Source organism: Sinohyriopsis cumingii, chromosome 13 (assembly GCF_028554795.1).
Source record: "Sinohyriopsis cumingii isolate HCF-2022 chromosome 13, ASM2855479v2, whole genome shotgun sequence".
In the NCBI taxonomy this organism is placed as follows: Eukaryota; Metazoa; Mollusca; class Bivalvia; order Unionida; family Unionidae; genus Sinohyriopsis; species Sinohyriopsis cumingii.
Genome location: NC_142973.1, coordinates 14,205,019 through 14,228,748, shown reverse-complemented (window position 1 = coordinate 14,228,748; position 23,730 = coordinate 14,205,019). Strand labels below are relative to the sequence as shown.

General features: G+C 37.1%; 1 protein-coding gene across 2 annotated transcripts in view; it reads left to right on the top strand.

Moving 5' to 3' along the window:
* The first annotated feature begins 1,863 nt into the window (after positions 1-1,863).
* LOC149784961 (serine/threonine-protein kinase BRSK2-like) overlaps positions 1,864-23,730 on the top strand; it is a 250,696-nt gene continuing 228,829 nt past the window's right edge. For both annotated transcript variants that reach the window (XM_089978615.1, XM_089978614.1), the window contains exon 1: positions 1,864-2,356. In XM_089978615.1, coding sequence (XP_089834741.1) covers positions 2,257-2,356 — 100 coding nt within the window. In that variant the 5' untranslated portion in view covers positions 1,864-2,256. The remainder of the gene's footprint in view (positions 2,357-23,730) is intronic.

The following is a 23,730-nucleotide window of genomic DNA, read 5'->3' as shown; positions in this document are numbered from 1 at the left end:
TAAAAGTCAAGCTACTTGCTATATCTGTAATAAGAAAAGGCATTGATCTTCAGAGTGTCCAGAGCGTCAAAAAAGCAATACATGTGTCAGAAGAGACAAAAGTCAAGATACGTGTTATCATTGTCATTGATGGATAGTATGTCCCTGATTGGTGGATAGTGGATAATTTGGTATTGATAGTATATAATTGGTTAATGTTTATTAGATAATTTGTTTTTGGATAGTATTTTATTGGGTGTTGGATATTATATAACTGGAGTTGATGAGAGATAATTGGTTGCTGGATAGTAGATAATGAGGTGTTGATAATATATTATTTATTGGTGGATAGTAGGTATGTGGGTGCTACATATTAGACAGTACTGGGTTATAGAGAAGCTAAGTGTTTGATGGACATTTGATATATGTTTGCTGGATATTAGATAACTAAGTGATGGACAGTAAATCATTGGATATTGGTATGTACTGTTTTAGAGGACGGTATTTTTTTTTTTAAAAAAAGAGGATATGAGAGGGATATGTATATTAAAGAATGTGCTTTCTCTCTCCATTCGGTTTTCATGATTATGTTTTCATGTTGAATATGTTGTAATACTTGTATCATGTAGAGAGAGGGCTAATTTAAGTTGTTAGAACTTGTGCTCAATCCCATTGTATCCTATTGTGACAATAAAATATATTTAAATTAATTAAATCCCAAATAGTACTCTAGTTCCACGAAAAGTTCAAAAGTACAGAGTATTCCTAATGAAACTCCAGTGGTGTTCCAAAATAAATACCAATATCGAATGTGCTGACGTGCCAGCAGTCTCGAATGTGCTAATGTGTCAACAGTCTTGCTGTATCACAATAATGTAACCTAAAATCTCCTTGAATATATTCACAACAATTCCCAAATAGCGATTTAATTCGAAAATATCTAGCAATTTGTAATTCCAGTGTCTTCTCAAATTATAATATTATCAGCCTTAATATGAAAACCAAAGATACAACGTGAGAATCAGAATGAGGATCAAAGGTTAATTTCCAGAGATTTCTTAGTTCTAAACAATCTTATATAGATTCCCACTACTCTGTCTTCTTAATGGAGTTTTCCATTAACATAATTCGTTTCAAGAAAATTCTAAGGTCAGAATCAAGGTTGGATCTAGAACTCAGACCTAGGTAAATATGTTTGCCTTTCATGACATTATACATGCAGACCCAATTCCTACCCTCAACCACGAACAAAAGACATCACACAATACAGAATTAAATCTATATACACATATGTACTTAATGAATTTGACAAACCATATAAATTATGCTTGTAGTACATTTCTTTTTAATTGTTCACTTTGTATTATAGGGAAAAAATTATTTGTTGAATTTTAAAAACTTTGGTTTGTGTTATTTTCTGTAACATAGTTTTAGACCATATAATGGTAACAATATTGATCTTATGTACATGTTACATAGTCTACATCCATCTATCCATACGCAATATATGTCCACATACCTTCTTTGTGTGATGTGCTCTTCGAAACGTTGAAGAGTAAATTCTTTCTTTGTATGATATATTTAATATATAATAAATATTAGTCGATACCGTTTATAATATATCTACCCGCATAACTTTAGAAATGCAGCGGAATGCTATAATTTTATTGATGCGTGTATACAAGTAGTCTGCTCAGATTGGTTGAGAAACTCTTGAGGGTATTTCATGTAAAGACTTTCTGGGATTTAGGATATCGAATTAATATGTGCTATTATTAATTAAGATACCGTTTATTCTCCCTTTATCGCCGCAAAATTTCAAGTGAAAGTTCCACTTGTCTCCCCTGAGGTCTTTCATCAGCAGGGCGCGCGTGAAGCTGAAAATCGATAACACTTCCTACTGCAAGGGAGAACAAAGCTGAATAGATCAAGTCAAGACCAGTGTATCAACAGTGCATAATTAAATACATGAAGATTGAAGATTCGCCACGTTGAAAATGTACGGTCTTGTGTTTTTAGATCTGTAAGATTTCAGACACTGAGGAAAGTACCCTTGTGGATAAAGTTATCAGTAGCTAAAAACCAAAGTTCTGGAGTTATCTGCTGTCTGTGGTATGTTTGGTGATTTTCCTATAGTTCGGTTTATGGCCGGTGATCGATCTGCAGTGGAATATTAATGAAAAACAACATACAATAGCTCAAGAAAGCGTATGCAATGCTGAGTTATTGGGTTGGTTTTTCAGTTGTTTGGAGGTAGTGGGGATTTTGCCTCCGTTAATGGCGCATCAGCATCATCATCATCACTCTTCCAGGGAGAGGGATGAACAATACGTGGGGCCATATAGACTGGAGAAGACCCTGGGAAAGGGCCAAACAGGTGAGGAACGATATTCTTGCATGAAATCTTATCATCAACCATGTAGGCAAATTATGAAGGTTAATAATTAAAATATACAACTGCGATAATATAGTCAGAGACCTATAAACATAGTATGTCTCTGATAACCAAATGCTGGTCATTTTTTAAAAAGAAATTAATAAAAGCTTGCTGATTTAGATAAACGTTTGCTCTAGGGTTGACAGTCAGCTTAACTGGAAAATAGGAAATGCCATTGGGACACTTTGAATTTGTCCATATATAAGACCAGTTATCAGCAAAAGTTTGAAGAAAATGATCAGATAAATTGAAGTATTTTATTTATTTAAAAATAAACAAAAAAGTAACATCCCATGTTTTCTTTTTAGCTGGTTTAATTGTACACCTGATTAATTTACGTGATACCTTGTTGTCCAGTGTCCGATGTATGACCATCCATTCAGAAATTTTTTGTTATCTCTGCTGCTAAATTACTTGGCGGATTGCCATGAAGCTTGACACATTCATGGTCTGATTGCTTCTTAATGAAAATAGTATTGCTCAGACATCAACCATGGCCACCACAGCAACCATTTTAAAAATCTTGTTATTGATGGTCCTGAATTGATCGTCATATCAACATGGGGGTTTTCATTGACCAACAAGCTGTTCTCTGTCATTATTGTCTGACATGGCTGGTGGTGGAGAACAACTGTGTACGACACAATTTATGCTCGATTTTCAGCTTTGTTATTCAGGCGGATTATGAGGCCTCTCGCTGCTGAGTACAAGTGAATTTATTTTGACTAACCTTTGAATGCAGACATTAAATATAATCCCACTTCTATTTAACCATAGTATTAACTCCTTTAGAACACTCGTTTCTTAAGTATTAATCCCTGTCAGAACAGCTTGATGTATTCAGCATCTGTTGACCTAGGATTTGGATCGTAGACAAATGCATGGAAAGCAGCATCACCCTTGGCAAGAGCAGTGTGTTGTAACTGTCACACACATTACTCATTTCCTGGTGATGTAAAACACAGACCCTTATCAGGTAGCACTGCATGCAACAAATGATCTGTGTGTACCAGAACAGACCCTAGTCTTGCAGCGCACAGCTTTTTCTAATGAAACAGATCTTTGTCTGATGACAGTGACAATAAGCTGGCAGGATATGATGCCACAAATGATCTGTTCATACCTGAGTGTTTTGTGCATAGACCTATAGGGTTCACTGTGCCATAAAGTAGCAATTTTCATGATTAACATCATGTCATTCTACAGTGGATGGCAGCATAAAGGGGGACAAGCCAGGGCAGTGATGATTTGGGCACAACAACCAAAAATAAAAACAGCAAAAATGTTCACATATATCTTTTATCAGTCAAATTATTTCAGTTTATTAGAGAATCTAGACAATTTGATCACTTTTGATACATTTGCACAATTACATTTGTATCTTTTGTTCACATTTCACACTACATAATTCTGCCAATAGTTTTGGATTCAAATAATGAGTCATATCACTTTGTTATGAAATATGTGATTGGGGAGACATTTTGATAGCTGCTGGGCATTTCATCTTTTTTATTCTTCAGCCTCAGGGTTATTGACCATATATTGTTGATTGGTGCCCATACTTGTCAGAATTGGTAAAATACTGAATTTGATTGTCTTATTCTTCTTTGGCAAGGTAAACAGTCTGTTTTGTAAGCTAGCTTGATGTGCCCCTTGAGTCAGTAAATATACAGTAAGCAATAATGATTTTGCATCTCTATTCTTTGGGTTCATTTTTATGCCACTTCAGGCAGGACAACACTGATTATGGTCTGTTCTGTGAGACAGATGTTTTCTTGCATTAAGTACTGCCAGATTATGATCTGTTCTGTGAGACAGATGTTTTCTTGCATTAAGTGCTGCCAGATTAGGGTCTGTTCTATGAGACAGATGTTTTCTTGCATTAAGTGCTGCCAGATTAGGGTCTGTTCTGTGAGACAGATCTTTTGTTGCAATATATGTTGCCAGATTAGGATCTGTGCTGGTTGATTGAAAATGTAAGATGAGCCAGCATGGTCAAGCATGATCTGCCAGCTTATTATTAAACAACCAGATCTAGTGGCTTATTCAACAACCAGATCTAGTGGCTTATTCAACAACCAGATCTAGTGGCTTATTCAACAACCAGATCTAGTGGCTTATTCAGCAACCAGATCTAGTGGCTTATTCAACAACCAGGTCTAGTGGCAACACTCTTTACCTTGGGTGCTTCTTACACAGGACTTAGTATGGTAATCTCTGATCAATGAAGAGGTGCTTTTAGGTGCCTTCATTAGAAAAAGCATGTAATTAGTAATTATTATCTTAATAACAGTAATCCCTGCTTTTACTATGTTGCTATCTCTTTCTTGCATTAGTCCTCAGTTTAAGGTGAATGTACTTTCCCCCTGTTAGAACAAAAAGCATAATCCCAGTATGCTTCCTTGGTTATTTCCATAATTTGAAATACCTTTTTTTGTTCTGTGGACCTCTTATAAGTCTCGTCTGTTGACTTACGTATTTCATTATCTGACCAGACTTTTTGCATATCTAATTTTGTACATTTTTGTGTTGTAAATTGTAACTAACATTTTCAGTCAAGTCTTTCCATAATTTTTCTTTATGTGTTACTGTTCATTGAATTTGAGGGCTTTTAGTACCTGGCTTCAGGGTTGTTTTTATTAAAATCAGGTGATTTAAATCACTCAAAAATAATAATCTAAATGAGTTTTTAATTTTTTTTATGCGTGTCAGATGATAAACTACACATATTTGTTTGACTTAAACACTTGTAATTCGCATTAGGCATTAGAATGTCCTACATTCAATATGTTGTTCTAAATAAAGACAAGTTGGATTAGCTCAACTAATTGCCGTTTTGTGCTTGAACATTATATTATAAAAATTTTGAAATGTACCATATATGCTCATTTATAGGACTAGTCAAATGGCAAACAACAAAGATTAAGATCTGTCATAGCATAATGTGCCTGCATTTTGGGACCTATTTTGTTTATTCTTCTGATTATTCCTAACAAACTGCATAGAGCCAGATCTGCCAGTGCATTATATAGGGAAGTCTCCAGCTTCTATAAGGCAGGGGTCTATGGTTCTTTTTATAGTACAGAAATAGCCCTCTCTAACAATGGATGAACGATTGACTCCTCTTGGGTGAAGGATGTTATCTCCCATGATCTTCAGCAGTCCATCATATTGAGGGCTGGACACATTGTAAACAGGAAACGTGCATTGCTGTCGCAAGATACAGTCGATATGTTGTTTTTTTTAAGCAGAAACTGGAAATTTTGTGGGGTACAATGATCATGTACTTGTACACCCGGACAGACTGGTATTATTTAGCTTTGATAAATTCTTTCTTAGTTCATTCCTTTTTTAGTTTTTAGTTCATAAAAACATTCAAAAAATGTTATTTTATTCTCGTTTGAAATTTTAATATTGTAATGTTTTGCTTTCTTACTTAAGTGTAAACCTCCTTTAGTTTTCAAGTTCTTAACCAGATGTTGACTTTTACCACCATTTGCTGTGAGTAATAAAGAACAAAACATGCTGTGGCAGTTGTTGGAAGTTTATTAATAAGTGAAACAACATTGTAATATTAATTCATTATTATTGACAAATCAAACTAAATATTATTACACAATTTATAATAGACAACAGGAAAACAAATTATATCTTTCGAGGGTTCCCGAGTGGTGGAGTGGTCCAAAGCGCTCTCCGTTATGGATAACTGCCATCTCACCTCTATCTGCATGGGTTCGAGTCTTGGATTCAGCGAATGTTGGTATGTGAGAAAGCAAAGTATGTGGGTTGGTGGTTCTTCTCAGGGTTTTCCCTGGCTCTTCCTCCACCATTAATACTGGCCACCATGTAAAGCCTATTGTGTGCTGAAAAATGGCAAAAAATCTCTTTTGACAGACTATCAGCCGTCTCCCATTGGGTGTGGGTAAAGTGCGAACGTGAAAATGTGAAAGTGCGAATTGGTAAAATGTGAAAAAGAGAATGCGAAATAGTGGATAAAGTGTGGTAAACAGTGTGCAAAATGATGTAAATAGTCCGTTTGTTTCGTCATCCTACAACAATCCAGGTTTTGTGAAAATTTGACGGTGGTGTAACTACTGTTATACATGTCTTTCATGTTCTAACGGGAACCCGGTTACCCATTTAACGGTGCAAAAGGTACCTGGGTGAAGTTTTCCATGATTTTTGACAGCCCTAGTACAGGGTACCAGTCACCAGGTAGTGCTGCAAGTAGCAGTCACTGGGTGTCTGTCATGGGACATATGGGGTTAGGCACTTAGTCTTCCTGTGTCTGTTGAGGGAAAGAGATTTGTTCTGTACTCCCCTTTCTCAATGATGCTGTTCATTCACTATCTGGCCCAAGATGCTTTGTTTACCTGTCTATGGAGAGGGCTGGTGTTAAAACCTTCGTTTGTGATATGTTGTCAATCATTCCCAATGGTGCTTTTGGACAGCCACCACCCATTAGTGAGTCTGCCTTGTCTCACTTTACTTAAATGACCGCATAGATAACTTTCCCATGGCTCCATGGATTGGCAGAACAGGCAGGCTGTAGACTCCTCCCAGCCCCTTTGGCTTTATTATCAAAGAATTGTATATGTGTTTGTGTGTGTGCAGCTTACCTCCTACTCCATATGTGTCAAACTCAAGGCCCACGGGCCACATCAGGCCTGGTGTACAATTATATCACGCCCGAGCGGTCTTGACCGGTGTACAATTATATCCGGCCCGAGAGAGAATTTTAGGCTATGGTGTTTCCCAATGCACACTTTGCTGAAAAACTTAGCTTACTTCACGCCGAGTTCGCACGGCGCTTTAGTGACTTTGAAGCACAGAAAAGTAATTTCGAGCTGTTTCATAACCCATTTGCCATAGACGTGGAAACTGCACCTGTAAATTTGCAGATGGAGCTAATAGAGCTGCAGTGTAATGGGACGCTAAAGGCAAAGTACGACACTGTGGGGCCTGCACAGTTCACTCGTTTCATTCCTGAAGAGATGCCCCAGCTTCGTCTACATGCGGCTCGAACCTTGAGCATGTTTGGTAGCACATATCTGTGTGAGCAGCTGTTTTCTGTGATGAAGATTAACAAAACATCACACAGGAGTCATCTCACTGATGAACACTTGCAGTCCATCATGAGAATCTCAATGACACAGAACATTACTCCCAACATAAACGAACTTGTAGCCAAGAAAAGATGCCAAACATCCAGCTCTGACAAATTGGCATAAGAGCGAAAATGGGTATGCCAATGATTTTTTATTATTAAAACTTTTTTCTGTTTTAATTTATATTAATGTTTAAAAAAGATTTAATTTTCCGCTTATTGAATGTTTATCCTGTTCGGCCCGCAACCTTACGTGTGATTTAAGTTTTGGCCCACTGAGCGATTGAGTTTGACACCCCTGTCTTACTCCATCAAGATGGGATCATTAGTTTCCTTTGCCAGAGATAGAAGGCCAATACAGTATCAAGTTATGTATTATTGCTATTATAAAATAGGTTTTGGTAGTAAAACAAATTTTAATTAGGCACTGCTTCCCAACTTTTATTAACAGATTCCCTTTTTCATACTGGATCAAATGTCCTGTAGTCTTGGTCCAGTCAAAGAAAGCTGATATTCAAGATAAATGGTAGTGACTAAGGCATCTCACTTGGACTGTCTCCAGTTACTAATTAGAAGAAGAAATTTTCACACTGGACTTGGGTCTAGCACCAAGCAAAGAGATAGCATTGTAATTGTAGTGCATCAGTTTTTCCTAATTAAGATCAATATTATTCCCAAAAGTTATATTTCAGAAAGACATGCTGATTGCATTAATTTTCTTTGAATGTCATTTTTTTGGAGTTAAATATGAATTAAATGTTTCGATTTTTAAAAGAGGGAGCATTTCTTTTTCGGACTAGTCTGCTGTACTGGTCATTCACTGTAGACCAAAAAGAGCTTTTGGGATGGCCTGCTGTCCATAGTCTGAAACATGATATAAGTTGCTGATCTGATGTCCAATGTGGCTACCATGGCAACCATCTTGAAAATCTTGCTACTTCTCCAGAATGGAAAGTCTTGTCACTAAGGGGTTTTCACGAGAAGACTCCTTATGATCTCTAGTTGGTCTTAAATGAAAATGGAGCTCCTTTGACATCCAGTTTAATTGCCACAACAGCTATCTTAAATTCTTATTATTGCTACTCCTGAATGGAAAGCCTTATGAACAAGAGGTTTTCAATTAAAGATTTCTTATGGTATCTACCTCGGACTAAAATGAACATGGTGTTGATCTGACATCCAGTGTGGCCACAAAATCAGTTGTCTTGAAAATCTTATTATGGCTTCTCCTGAATGGAAAGTCATGATGTCATCATGTTTTCACTGGAAGACTTCTTACGATATCTAGTTGGTCCCAAATGAAAATGTCCCAATCTGACCAGTAAGAGAATCTGGTTATTTCTACATCTCCTAGATGGATGGCCAAAGGTAATATAGCATGAGAAAAGTTAAATATGTGAAAGGTTGAATAAGCAGGGAAAAATAGATCAACATCAGGGAGAAAATTGATGACAAATCTGGGTAAATGGAATCTATTCTTCTTAACTGCTGTTTCAACATCATTTAGTTATTTTATGGTTTGTGAGGCCTGCTCTTCATTTAGTAAGGATTAGCCAATCATTCTTTATATTAGGAAAGTGGGTGTTGGTTAAAGCTATAACGATTAATCTACCATATTCATAATCAGGCCGATTATTAGAACAATCGATATAATCAGTATCGGCAGAAATAATCGGTGCTGATGTAAACAAATTTCCAAAATATTAATTCATTCATAACATTCATCTTGACATGGCTTGAATTTTAAATCAGAATTAAAAAGTGGAAATTAAGGAATAAACATTTGATTTGGGGGTTAATTGAAAGACAGTATATTCTTAAAAGTAAATACTTTTTAACACGCTTGCTGTAAACTACTGCTGATTGTCTGCTCACAACAGTTTATCAATACCATGCATGCACTCATCCCAATCACAGCAGCCAACCAGCCAATGAGGCTTCGTGTGTCTGTTGAACTTCCAGCATACCCATTAGCAGATAGCTAGGCAGATTATAAACCTAGCGAAATTTCCAACTACTATGAAACTATGACTCACTGTAGTAAATCTGTTCTTTAGCCAGTCCTGCAGTGCTGCTAATCAATGAAAAGTGGTTGCACGCTGCAGCAGCTGAACACTGACATTGTGCAGCATTGGTATTGGCATGCCAGTGCCAGCGATGTTACCCCTGGATCCCCCAGCTGCTGAGCTGCTTCAGTGCACGATTCACGGCGTGATGCGTGCAGTCATTCAGCGACATGGACAACTTAGTAGCAACTTACTTGATTTAAAACATTGTTTCAAGAGCGCGAATTGATTGGATTATTAATATTGACTAGTGATTGTACCCTATTAAATATACTACCAAGCCTATGCATAATATTGAACTCGAAACACTCAAGTATAGTCTGGAATTATTTCAAAGTAAATGCATTAAATGAGTCCAAAGCGAATTGCACACTTTGCAAAACATGCATTTCCGAAGGTGGAAAGGATTCTAAAAACTATAGGTCATCAAATCTTGTCCAGCACTTGTGCTGCAAGCAAATTGTTGAACATGGCCTGTTTCTGGCAGATAAAAACGAAAGGGATGCTGTGCAGTTAATCTCAGCAGCTGCAGCAACTCCCCGTTTGATGACTATTAATGCCATGCTGGACCGGAAGCAGCCATTTGCATTTGACGACAAGAGAGCCATTAGTTGGCACAATGCTATTGCAGAGTTCATGGCAGTAGATGTGCAACCATTTTCCATTGTTGAACACATTGGATTTCGATGTCTGATGGTTAAGGCAGAACCGCGTTATAAAATTCCAAGTCGGAAGTACTTTTCCGCATCTCTGATACCTGACATGCATAAAGCAATACAAAGCAAGGTGCGTGATTTAGTTTCTGCCCAATCTGACTTTACTTTGACATTTGATGCGTGGTCAGACCTGTCCATCCGCGTAGCCTTGTTGAATCTTACGGCACACTGGCTGATGAAAGACTTTCAGCGGAAACAGGTGATTTTAGCAGCAATGCCTCTTGATGAATCACACACCGGAGAATATTTGACAAACAAACTGGACAAATTATGTGAGGAATACAACATTCCCGAAACTCATATCCATGTTCTTCTGCATGACGGAGGTGCAAGCATGGTTAAAGCAACGTGTCTGGCTGAAATTGACAGCATCAGCTGTTTTGCACACACGCTGCAGCTCATCAGTCATCACTGGTGGCATTCTGTCGCAATGTGCTGTCAAAGATGTTTTGGTGATCTTGTGAGCCATATTCTGGCACTCTCTCCTGGCACAACAGCAGCTTGAAGAGCAGCAGAAAAAATTTGGCAAGAAACGCGTCCAGGATGTCCAGACATGCTGGAATTCTACATACAATATGTTGGTTTTGTTATATGAACAAAAACAAGTCTTGTGGGCTTATGCTACTCTCTATGACCTGCCTAGCATAACAGCCCAACAGTGGGTCTTGATTAACAATATTATGGACACGTTAGGCCCATTCGCTGACATTACCAATGAAGTAAGTGATAGCCAAATTTCAGTATCCATCATTCTTCCTATGCTGAAAATGCTCAGAATGTTGCTGGCTTGAGTGCATGAAGCGAGTCAAGTTTTATGTTTGTGTGATCATTGTTTTCTATAAATAGCAATGTACTTCTTATCCAGTTTCTGTTTGTTTTTGTTCAGATTCACTCTCCGCATAAACAACCTTGTTACAACTATCACGGCAAAATACCTGCTTGCATTAAACTAATAGGTTTATGCTTCTGAACCAGTCATTGTTATAAAACAAATAATGATGAAATAATCAGTCTCATGTCAGTCTCGGCAATTTTAATAATAGGCTATACATGGTATTGGCATAACTGGCAAAAAGTGACATCAGTACAGCTTTGGTGTTGGTATGTGATATAGCATATATATAATATATATGGAGAGAGAGAGAGAGAGATGGGGTGGAAATGGTGAAATAAGAGAATTTAGTACAATGGAGAGACATATTAAGTTGAATTAATGACAAAGAGGTTAAATTTATGCAAATACAATTTACGTCATTAAGTCAATGATTTACTAGTTTGCAAAAAAATGAAAAGTAATTCAGAAGAATTGGGTATTTTATTATAATAAATGTTGGCAGAGTGAAGACTTAAGTTAAATGCAAGATCCAGAATGGGAAATTCCATGGTCAGCTCATTTCAGGTTAACAAGATATTCAGACATGTAAATGTTTGATTGGGTTACTTGAGTACATGGTAAAATGTTTATTACAGTAATTGTCCAAGGAAAAATATGATCATACAGTGCAGGTGGTACAGTGCAGATGACAATGTTAAGGTGACAAAACTGACAAAGCAAAACATAGTATCTCACTTTTTAATCGTTACTAGTGCATAATGTATGACTATATTCCTCATTCCCTTAAAAATTGTTGAGTTCCCCAAATTTGTCCCCTGTCCCAGGGATACTGGGTGGAACATTATTATGGCAGTCATCTTTAAAATTGTGTTATCGCTACTTGTCCTAAATAAATAGCTTTATCAACAGGGATTTTCACCAGACTGTTTTTGTCAGGTTGGGCCGAAATGAGAATGTTGCAGGTATTGCTAATCCTTCTGAATAGATGGCCATTTACACGGGTATATACCAAAGACTTCAAAAAGATGTCTGGTTGGTCCTGAATGAAAATAGTGCTGATCTTATAAACAATATGGATATCACAAGATCTAATTTGAAAATCTTGTTATTGCTCAGAAATATCAGAGATTGTTTCAACACTCAGCAGATAAAAAGAAGAGATGGTCTTATCTTGGAAATTCTTTTAGGTCAGTGGAGTGTCTGTTATTGAACCCCCACCCCTTCTCTTATGTGTACATGCATCTAAATTAAAGCTACATAGCCACAGATGTATTTATGTGCATACAAGATTTGAAACTACTTTCTTAAAGCATTTTTAAAAAAAAGCACATTTAACATTTGTGATGCTACAGTTACTATGTAATTAACTAGACAGACTGGTGCTAACTACAATTGCTATGTAATTAACTAGACAGACAGTGCTAACTACAATTACTATGTAATTAATTTGTAACAGTGCTAACTACAATTATTATGTAAATACTTGACACAGTGCAAGATTTATTGGAAGACGGGTAAATAGTTGATGCCATTGCATGGGATATTGATGTTTTTCTTGGTCACAGCCATGTATTGATCTTGTGGAATCTGTAGATGGAGTTGGAGATGGTAGGAATAATTATAGAATGTTATGCTATATGATTGATTCCATGCATTGAGGAAGTCATGTACAAAATATGCTAACCAGATGCTTTGAGCAAGCTTGATTCATGTTGGAATCTGACATTGTCTATTGTAAACATGTGTATCTATGTCATCTATTTTCATTTGTACATGACACATATGTCAGTCTCAATTTAGGCTGAATATTTATCATTGAGGGTGCTGTGTATTGCAGATATGTTGAAGGCAGTGTTGGTAATTCATGATCAAAACTGTATGTAGGATACATATTAACCTGAAATATGTATTTGGATATATAAATGTTACCATCCTTAGTGTTATAAAATCATGGGAGATTGGTTTGGTTCATGTCAGCAGTTTGGATAATCTGGTTTAGATTAGCCTCCTAGTGTATTTATATATTTTTCTGCTGCAAACAATTATTAGCTTTCATTTAGCATATGGAAAAATATGTTTTGTTTCTCAGAAGTTCCATGGATTAATTGATTGTCAGTAATTGATAATTGTTGTACTGAGGTGAAATTACTCATACACCCCTTCCTCATTGGTGGAAACTGAAACCCTTCATTACTAATGTCTTCATCAGTTACTTTTTTATTTAACTTAATCTCAGGGCAAATGTATAATGTTAAGTTCCCTAAGTTTGGCTGATAGAAGTTTAACTATTTTTTGGAGACCACAGATGTTGGCATGACATGTTTTATCTTATATGCTGCCATAATGTGGAGCAATATTATTTATGTTGTTGATACATCAACTGATACATGTACCGATCTATCTGGTATGTTTGTGCACAGTAACTCTTGTTCTCCACCATCTACAGTTACCAAAGTTTGTGGATGACTTGCACTTAGAGTGAAAAAGAAACCTGATAGTTTTAGATCAGAGGTGTAGGTCACTGCCAGAAGAATTAGTTTCAGCACAATAACTTGAGTTCTCCATTGTTGACAGTTACCAAACTTTGGAAATGGCTTGTACTTTAGGTAAGAAAGATGCTTATCAATTTTAGTCTCAAAAGGTCAAAGGTCAGGATCACTGACGTAAAGAAGATATATTTTTTCTGCACAAAAAATTCATTGATCTATGTAAATGACTGTTAAACACAGGGCAGGAGTACAGTGTGTCATTCTTGGTACTCTTGCTTTACATGCAGAGCAAGTGTTACATGTAATATTTTTTGACAAGTTCATATCTCAAAACTTAAGAATATGCCAACCTCAATGGATGTGAGATAATTGCTTCACCAAATTATGTTAAATGTTTAATCCTGGTGTTTAGAACTAAATGCTTGCATTTGATTTGTTTTCTACTATATCTTCATATGTTCTAGATTTAGCCAACATTTGCTATCTTAGAGCAATTGAAAATAGCAGCAATTACCTATCCTACTGCTATTGCCTAGCTAACCTATATTTGTGTGGAAAAACTCACCCGCTGTTCGATGTGAATACATCCTCCAACAGAGTGGAGAAAAGTCAGTGATGTTTTGCACACTGTTCTGTTTGTCACATGGTTGTGTGCAGTAGGTAGATGCTACACACCATACTTTGTAGACGTCTGCCAAAACTATAACCAATGAAATTATGCCTGTAGACAACTTACCGTATTTCATGTATTTTTTCGTACCCTTTAATTTTTCGTACACAATCCAGTTATCAAAATAATAATTATTTAAATGTATCATAATTTTTTGTACATAAGACTGTATTTTTTGAAATAATCCATTAAATTATTGGACATAAAATTTATACTAAGAAGGTTTACATTTGCAAAAAACATAAAAAATACCATATTGCCACTTTGTTTTTACAAAAATTAATGATTAATTGTTGGTGAGAAAATACAAAAATTGATGCATAAGCATAGGTCATTGGGGGGAATCATACTGCAAATATATATATATATATATGTATATATATATATATATATATATATATATATATATATATATATATATATATATATATATATATATATATATATTCCGACTAGTTTAACCATGCAAATGAAGCTGAAAATATGTCACAAGCTTCAGTTCAAAATGCTTAGTAAATATCAGCTTTTGTTTCAGTCCACTTACTACACTAACTCTCTCGGCCATGACTGGCTGACCCCCTCTCCCCCACCCCCCACAAAAATGTGCATAAGCTCTTTTATTGTCATTACAATATCTACTGGTGTTTATTAACAACTGGACAAAGGACTTCACAGACCATTCCTTTAAGTATTATCGTTAATTACTTCTCTTTATTAAGTCCGTCACCTTAACAAAACACCATGTGCATTTTAAAACAAGCTCAGAAGCCTTTTGATGTTTTCTTTTTCAACAAAAATTACATCTCAGTACATGCTAAAGTGAAGACCACAGACCATTGGTCAACTAGTCTTATTGTTTCATTATAGTCATACAAACATAAAATACAAAACCTTGTCATTTTCCATTGTAAATTTGAAAGTCACCGACTTCGTTAAATCAATTCATATATATACATATACTATCTTTTAAGTGCTTGTTCTGTTTTGACTTGGATATAATATCCATTTTATTGCAAATCTATTCTACGATATATCCCACTATTATCTTTATTGGTGAGTTCGAATAACAAGTGATGCGTCTGATCGCTTGTCCTTATAACATCTGTTGTATGGACAACGGCTTCAATAGCACATTGACAGATTTTCATTTCCCTAAAGAGAGCCTCATTTCCCTACTGGCAGCTTAGCTGGTTTGACCTCTTCTGTCCATTCTTGCCCTCAATCTGATTTCAACTGGATAATCAAAGCACTAAGTATGTTTAAGTACTGTGCAAATAACACTGCATAGCCATGTGCTTGTTGTGACAATGTGCATCATAATTAATACAAGAATGAAATTGTTGATTTAGCGGTGTTTATTGATAATGGAATATAGTAGGGTTGTAATACATGAGGATTATCACAATCATCAGGTAACTGAAAATAGTAATTTTTCTCTTTGCAAAAGCTACAAAATAAAAACCATCCTGAATAAATACGGTCTTCTACACTGACAAAATTTGTTTCATCTCTCTCTCATGCATGTGTGCATGCTCTCATGCATTAACTAAAACGTGATTTCAAGTTCTTTATTTTTAGTGCAATTTGACAATGAGATTATTGTTGCCGTAAAAATACAAGTTGCACTTAATTACTTGATGATGTGGACTCATATCGTTGCATACAATTTACCAGTAAATATTACCCATAACTACTCCATGTTCACTCCATCTTACTATTTTGCCAACATTACACAACATAACATCTACATATGTTTTAAATGCAGATGATCTTGTACAGAGACATAATCCTTTCTCTCTATCTCATAACAACAAAAATCTTTTTGAGTGCTTTTATTTTTATTGTAATTGGATTCTTGAGTTGAGAGCAGAATGAGACAGAAAGTATACATTTACATTGTACATTTGTACCGTTAGGTTGTCAAGTAGCGTGTGTTCCATAGAACTTGTTCATGTAAGATCCCTTTATTTTTTGTACATGGTCAATACCACCAAATGATAGTTATTTATTTTACATACAATTTTTCTTTCACTGAAATTGATAGTAATTTTTTGTGTATGAAAAATTACATGAAATACAATACCATGTTTTTAATTAGTCTGGATGTTACAACTGTCAGTTCCGTTTTATAAAAAAACCATATCGTAGCCTTTTCTCACTTGGAACTTAGTTCTTTAAAGTGGTTCTGAGGCTACTTTTGTTCCACCTATTAGGTGGACACACATTCCTTACATATATATAAAACACTGTGGTACAGTAAGTCCTTCCACCAGAGGAAAATAACAATAGGCCCTGCCTGACGTTGAGGACATTGGTCCCATTACCTTCAATGTTACGTTGTATACTTTTTATGTCTGCCCACATTGATACACATTGACGTTGCACATATATATGAATGTTGCTTTGATAAAACAAAGTATACAGGTGACTTATCTTATTTTTGAATTGAAAAACAACAGGTAATTTCCACTAGGTTAATTCTCTTGCTTACTTCATTCATTAACAGTACAGGTGTATATGCAGTATGACGCTGCATATAACCAGGTGAGTTTCACTGCAACATTGTAGTGTTTTTATTGCATACACAGGGGTGTACGCAGTACAATGTTTACAACCAGAACTCTAGTTGATTCCACACATTCATATCAAGGCCGGAGGAACATTCCCTCCCCTTCTTCAGAATTTTCGCGAATCTCTTCCAGGTCTCACGTGTTGGGACAAACATCTTCAGTGGCTGGTGAAGCCCTTCCAGGGGGAGGGTCTACATGTTCACAAAATCGATTGACTTCCCTATGTATGGAGATGATGAAGACTTGTTAAGTCGTTAACAGCATGCATGCCTCAGGTACCAGACTGCTCCCTCCCGTTGGCGAGGTAGAGCACTGTAATAGCAGGTTATAACCTCCCATTAGGGAGGTAGAGCACTGCAATAGTGGGTTGCACTCTCCCTTTAGGGAGGTAGAGCACTGTGATAGCAGGATGCACCTTCGCTTGAAGGAGGTTGAGCACCATATATTAGGCTCCTCCCTCCTTTCAGAGAGGTAGAGTACCGCTATACATATTGTGCTTCTGGCAACATGTTGGCCCCTTCCTTTAGGGAGGCAAAACACCAAGGGCTTCCAGTAATGCACAAATGTGTGTCCCTGATGCAATAAAATTAAAAATGATGTACTAAAACCCCATCCTAAGGGTCTTGTCAGATGCATAAAAAATTGCTGGCCAAAGTCCATTTCCACCTTATGGAAAAGGTACAGGTTTCTCAAACAAACAGCACCTTGTGTCTTCAAAATGTATTATGGTTCCCTACTTCATAATCTCCCTGCTTTGCACTCCACTATATGTATACAGAGGAAATGTATACACTGTATGCATACAGAGGAAATGTATACACTGTATGTATACAGAGGTCTGGAAATGCTTAAATCAGATCAGCGCTTACAATTAAAGTCATGCTCATTAATTATGCATTGTGTTTGATTGTGAATGTAGCTGAATAAGTAGTGCATGTGACATCCAAATCAAGGATTCAAATTAAATTGGAACATAGACACTATGAAGACACAAAATATTACTACCATTTGTAGTTGCAAGAAAACATTATCTATAACAATAATGCTAGCCCTCATTTGATCTATATTCCATTATGAACAAATGCGTCTCGCTAAATAATTCACTATGATACTCTTTGCAGCCAACATCACATGGATCTATATATAATTGTTGTCTACATGGCACATGTACATGTACTTAAATTGGCCTAGATTTTGGTCTGTGTGAGAAATATATGTAGGCTAGTTGGGGCTATCAAATGGATGAAGCTATTCATAGGGAAATAAATCGTGAACAAAATAAAAAATATTCACAAACATCTATGCAGCCAGATATCTAGTAGCCATATATCTAGTTTCAAAGGATTTCAAGTATGCCCACCATTCTTCTGGGAGGGGACAGCAACTTTTGCTGGTGGGACTCCTAGTTTTACCAGAATAGGAGTAATCACAGGACTCATAGTTTTAAAAGCTTAGTAAGACCTCATAGTACACTCTGCTGAAAATAAAATTGTCATCAAGGCTGAAAGCAGGCATCTTGATGTGCACCAGGATGAACTTATCAGAGATGCTTGCAAGCATTTGAACACATGCAAGCAATGGAGAATGTGAATGCAGTTACTGCATGCGTGATGATGAAAGAGATCATGAGTGTCTATTACACTGCATTCTGGTTTGCTTTTATGTGATCAGAATTAAACCAGTGTACTCTAATGTGTTGTAAATGTGCTGGATTCAGTCTATCTCTCTGTCTGTCTGTCTCTGTCACACACATAGACACACAGCTTAATACTCTTGAAACTTGGAAGTGGGACCCTTTAAAACCTTGTAAGGACCCAGTAAGATTCAAATGTGCGGGTCCTCGAGACTCAATCAAATATTACGTTAACGGAAGCCCTGAACTCTCCACCCATGCACACACTATAAATTGTTGACGACTAAGTCTTCTCTGTCTGTCACTCATTGGCCTCATGGTACAGAGACAGGTCAAGTACCGAGTTTCCCCTTTTCCATACACAGGACTCAGACTAGGGACAGGGACCACATTGATGTTTCCCTGTTCCCAAATATATCCCTGAACCCCAGTGGGATATGGGGTCTTCAATCTAAGGGCCCTTGATCCATTATGCCCCCATGGGCTAGTGCATGTTGCCCTCACAGCTGAAGTGATGCTGTGGCTCATGTCCTACCATCACCTCCTCATGAGATGGCTTCCTCTTGGAAGACAAAAGGTGTTGCATCATATGTGGTAGACAGACATTCTCATCTCCCTTCCATAACCCATGATAAATGAGGGACCTTGGCGCAGAGTGTTCCTATACCCCCTCCATCAAGGGATATACGATGCTCAGCCACTCTCCAACTTGGAGTGTCCTTGACTATGATGGTGACAGTGCACTCTCTATCCTAGTTGACTCCAACAAGATCAATACTGAAGCTTCGGCAATGACACCTTCTCTCAGACCCACCCCTTCTCCGATAGATGGGGAAGAAGTGGTCTGGTCCTTTGATAAGGTGGTAAACAAAGTATTACACCTGGACATGTGCCTCAACTCATCGGGCACACAGTTCAAAAGAGCCTTTCCATTTTGGAAAAGATCTCCTAAGTACCAACTCAAGCAGACCTCTTCTCCCACATTCTTCCATGATGGAGGAAATATCACAGATGTTTTTGCAGGGCCCAAATATCACTCAACTACTTAGATGGTGGTCTATTCCTCCTTCAATGTTGAGACCCCTTATTTCTTCCAGTTACCAGGTACAATACCCCAAAGTGGCCTGTCAAACCTCCTTCTTTGGATACCGATGCGGCCAAAGTGGGTTTGTCTACGGGAGCCATGGAGTAGAAAACCTGTTACTTGTAACCACAGCTTTGCATGCCAACCTATTGTCAGATACTTCCTTTAGTTTGCTGAGAGAGGCCTCTTTGAATTCATTTGCATTGCAATGCATGCTGGATGCTGTGGCCAAGACATCTTGGCATGCATTCACTGTTGCCATGGCATTATCGGCACACTTTCTGCATGTCTGCCATGACACTGCATTGGACTCATTGAAGGTCTTAACCACAGTACATACCTTCAGGGCTCCACCACTAGAGGCAGAGTCTCTCTTTGGGGCCTCTTTCCTACCATGGCTTCTCAAGATTTGCTGGATCACCAACAATGATCTTTTATCTCCACTCCTGGTCCATCGCAGTCTGCCTGGAAACGAGATCAGGCAAATCACCCTTGGGGCCATCTGCAAAATTTTCAAGCAGGTGCAACCCCAGTCCAATCTCCAAACTCCTGCTAGACCACCTCCTCACTCAACAGGTCCAGGGCAACCAGGTTGCCGCAGATCCAATTGGAAGTTATCTAACCCTCATTTCTTTTCTACCACAGGAAAGTGTGTGTGTGTGTGTGGGGACAGCCCTTGCAAGTAACCCCACTACTGCCATGCATCCCCTTCTCACACATCCCACGCAGGTGCTCTCCAAGGCCCTGCTATCAAGGACCTCCATTTTCTGTCCCCTGTCCAATCTGGTGAAATTGAGGGAAGAGGTACTCATCCCTTTGCAAAAAGGGGCAGTTGAGAGGGTCTTTAATGATCAGTCTCCCTCCTACTCCCCAATCTTCCTGGTCACCAAGAAATGTTGGAAATTTTGAATGATGATCAATCTCTCCTGCTCAACCACTTTCTCTTGCAGGAATCCTTCAAGATTGACACAACCTCCTGAATCCAGAATGCTCTTCATTTGTACATTTGGTCCATCTCCATCGCCCTTCTGGATGCTCACTTGCACATCCCGGTTTTTTCTCCACACCACAAATACCATATTTGGCTAGAGCAGAAAGTTTTTAAATTCCAAATTCTGCTGTTTGGAATCTTCTCTGCACTCAGTCTTCGTGCTGATCATGAGAGTGGTAGCGGTCTTCCTCTGAATACTGAGAACATCATTTCTCCAGTATTTCGAATATTGGCTTATTTGCAGTGTCTAAATTTAGATTTGAATAAAAAAATGTTATTTTATTAACTGCATGTTGTTTGTTTTTTACTTTTAAAATATTAAATATCATAAAAGTCACTGTAGTGTGTCCTGGCCCTATTGAGATGTTAAAAACTATCACTGACAAGTACCTTGAAAAGGGAAGATCAAGCATATAGTGAGTTTGGTGACCTGTTCAGGTCATAACTCAGGAGCTTTTAGCCTCACATAGTGGACTTACAATATGTTTAGCAAAACTACAAAATTGGAAAAATTAATGACATAAAATTGGAAAAATTGTTACAGTGGAAATTTCAGTCTTTAATAGTGCGCTGAGTGGTTGATTCTGCTTTGTTGCCTGGGTTATCAGCCTTACATGGCTTCCAATACAATTCTGCAATATTTGTGATGATCATGACGTGTCTGGATGGCATTTAACTTTGTCAGTTCCCTATGATTGTTCAGCCTTGTTGGATTTTCATTCAAATTGTGTTTTAAAATATTGTACTGATAAAGAAACAATATTTTGATTTGTCATAGAAGCTTAATTTTATATCTCTTTGTACATGATGTTTGTAATTCTTGTCATTTAGCAGTGGTGCAATCGCTTGAAAGAGATAGAGTAGTGTCTGTATTGGCTTGTAAGTCACCACAAACTAGTGCAAACAACAAAGATCCTGGCCTGCAGTAACATAAAGTACCTGCAGATCAGGGTCTATGCTGTTTGTTCTACTGATTACTCCTAACAAACTGCACTGACCCAGATTTGCTGGGCATTATGCAACAGCAGATCTGGGTCTGTGCAGTTTGCAGTTGGACTTATAAGAGAGTTGTTTGGTAAGTTTGCTGCTGAGTACATTGGAAAATTGTACATTTTTTATCATGAGTCATACTGAATCAATAATTATACATCTGTCCAAGTATTTACTCCCTCTGTGTCTCTTGCATCTTCACAGTGCATGAGTAGAAGAAGCTCAAAATGAATGAAAAGATAAAGAAACTATAGATAAATGTTTTCATAGTTATTATTTGAGAGAGTGCCCTGCATTGATTTTGTTTTTATTTAAAAATTATGATTAATAGTCAGTAATATAGATGCATTATTGGCTATATTATGCAGAGGAAATTGGCTTGGACAGGTGACAAACCATTAACCCTTGTTTTACAAGCATGTGCTCTTGCTCAGTCACCATGACTCCCCATGTCTGGAATAAAGATAACTGTATATATATACCTGTTGAATTCTTTCTCATAAGCCGAATCAGTAAGCTGGTTTTTTTTCTCCTTGGTTTTGTTTTTCCCCTTACAGTTTAGATTGCATGTGATTCAGATGCCATATGAACCTATTAATTTACATTTCCTGCTAGTGTCAGCATTATAATATATTTACCATATTTATTCACTCATAGGTCGGGTTCACCTGCAAACATAGACCCTGATCTGCCGTTGCATAATATGCAGCAGATCGAGGTCTGTGTTGTTTGTTCAACTGATTACTTCTAACAAACCACATAGATTTAGATCTGCCAGCACATGAAGGAGATATCTGGACCTATGCAGTTGCAGTTGAATTAGACTTATAAGCAAGGCCATATGGTAATAATATCTTTTTTGTGTGCACAAGCTGAACATATTATTGTCAATCTTCTCAGGTTTTTTTTTTTTTGACTTTCAAGTTTACCATTTCGTGACAATCATGCATGTTATGCTTGTTAATATTATATACATCATTTTCAGAAAACTTTCTAAAATGTATGGTGTTGCTTTAGATCAGCTAGAGGAAAATGGTGCTGTACTCATTTGGGATGTCTCTATATTTAATGCTAATTGTCTTCCTTTTGACTTTTCCTTTGATTTTGTTTAAGTGAAATCGAAGGGAAAAAGAATCGATCCAGATCTTCAGTGATTAAACAATAAACAATTCTTTTTTTTGTTTCATGCATTTGTATATTTATTTTGTATTTTTGGTATTATTATTAGTATTAATATTATTAATATTTCATACACTATAAATACAAACACACACCCCAACATACAAATGTGTGCATGGTCTGTAAAGGTGAGTGCCTTAGACCACTGCCCCCTGGGGCACCATTTAAGAATGAGGTTAAAATATGACAATTAACTCATGCAACTGAAAAAATGTCTAACATCAAGTTTGTGAAAAATGACATTAATACTGTAATCTGTCTTTTCACTTTATATTGGTTGTATAATTAATAAGGTGGGGTAGACTGTAGTACATAACAGTTCCTGTATATCTTTATCTTTCATATGGAAACACAGGTGTTTCATATGTATTCTCCTGGCAGTAATTGCTAGATGCCATATGTAAGAGCATCCACTAATAGGACTCAGTCCATTATGAACTATCAGGATACTTACTGCATGTACTCACAAGTTGAGTCAAACTACAAGCAATAAAGGTCCTGTTCTGTCGTAGCATAATGCTTCTGTAGATCAGTGTCTATATCATTTGTTCTACTGCTTACTTCTAACAAACTGCACAGACCCAGATCTGCATGCACATTATTCCCAAGTAGATTTGGGTCTTTGCAGTTTGTCTTGACTTACAGGCAAGTATATATATGGTAGTCATTACTTCATACACCTGTGCTTACAGCATCCATAATTTTTGCTGGCATCATTCTGAGTGTCCTGGGAGGGGTTTGGTAAGTGGTGAACATTTTCTGTGTAACCCATGGTTTGTGATCATTAAATCTTGGGACATCTTTGCTAGCCATTTGCTAGCCAAAGTTCTGATACAGTAACAGTCTACACCTTTGCAGATTGAACAGATATTATAGTGCTTTGTCCTAGTGACATCTATTGGATTTCATGAGTTGTTTCCCTTGTGTAATGCCATTTAACCAATAACATCTAACAATGGTGCATTGTACATCGGCCAGAAATGG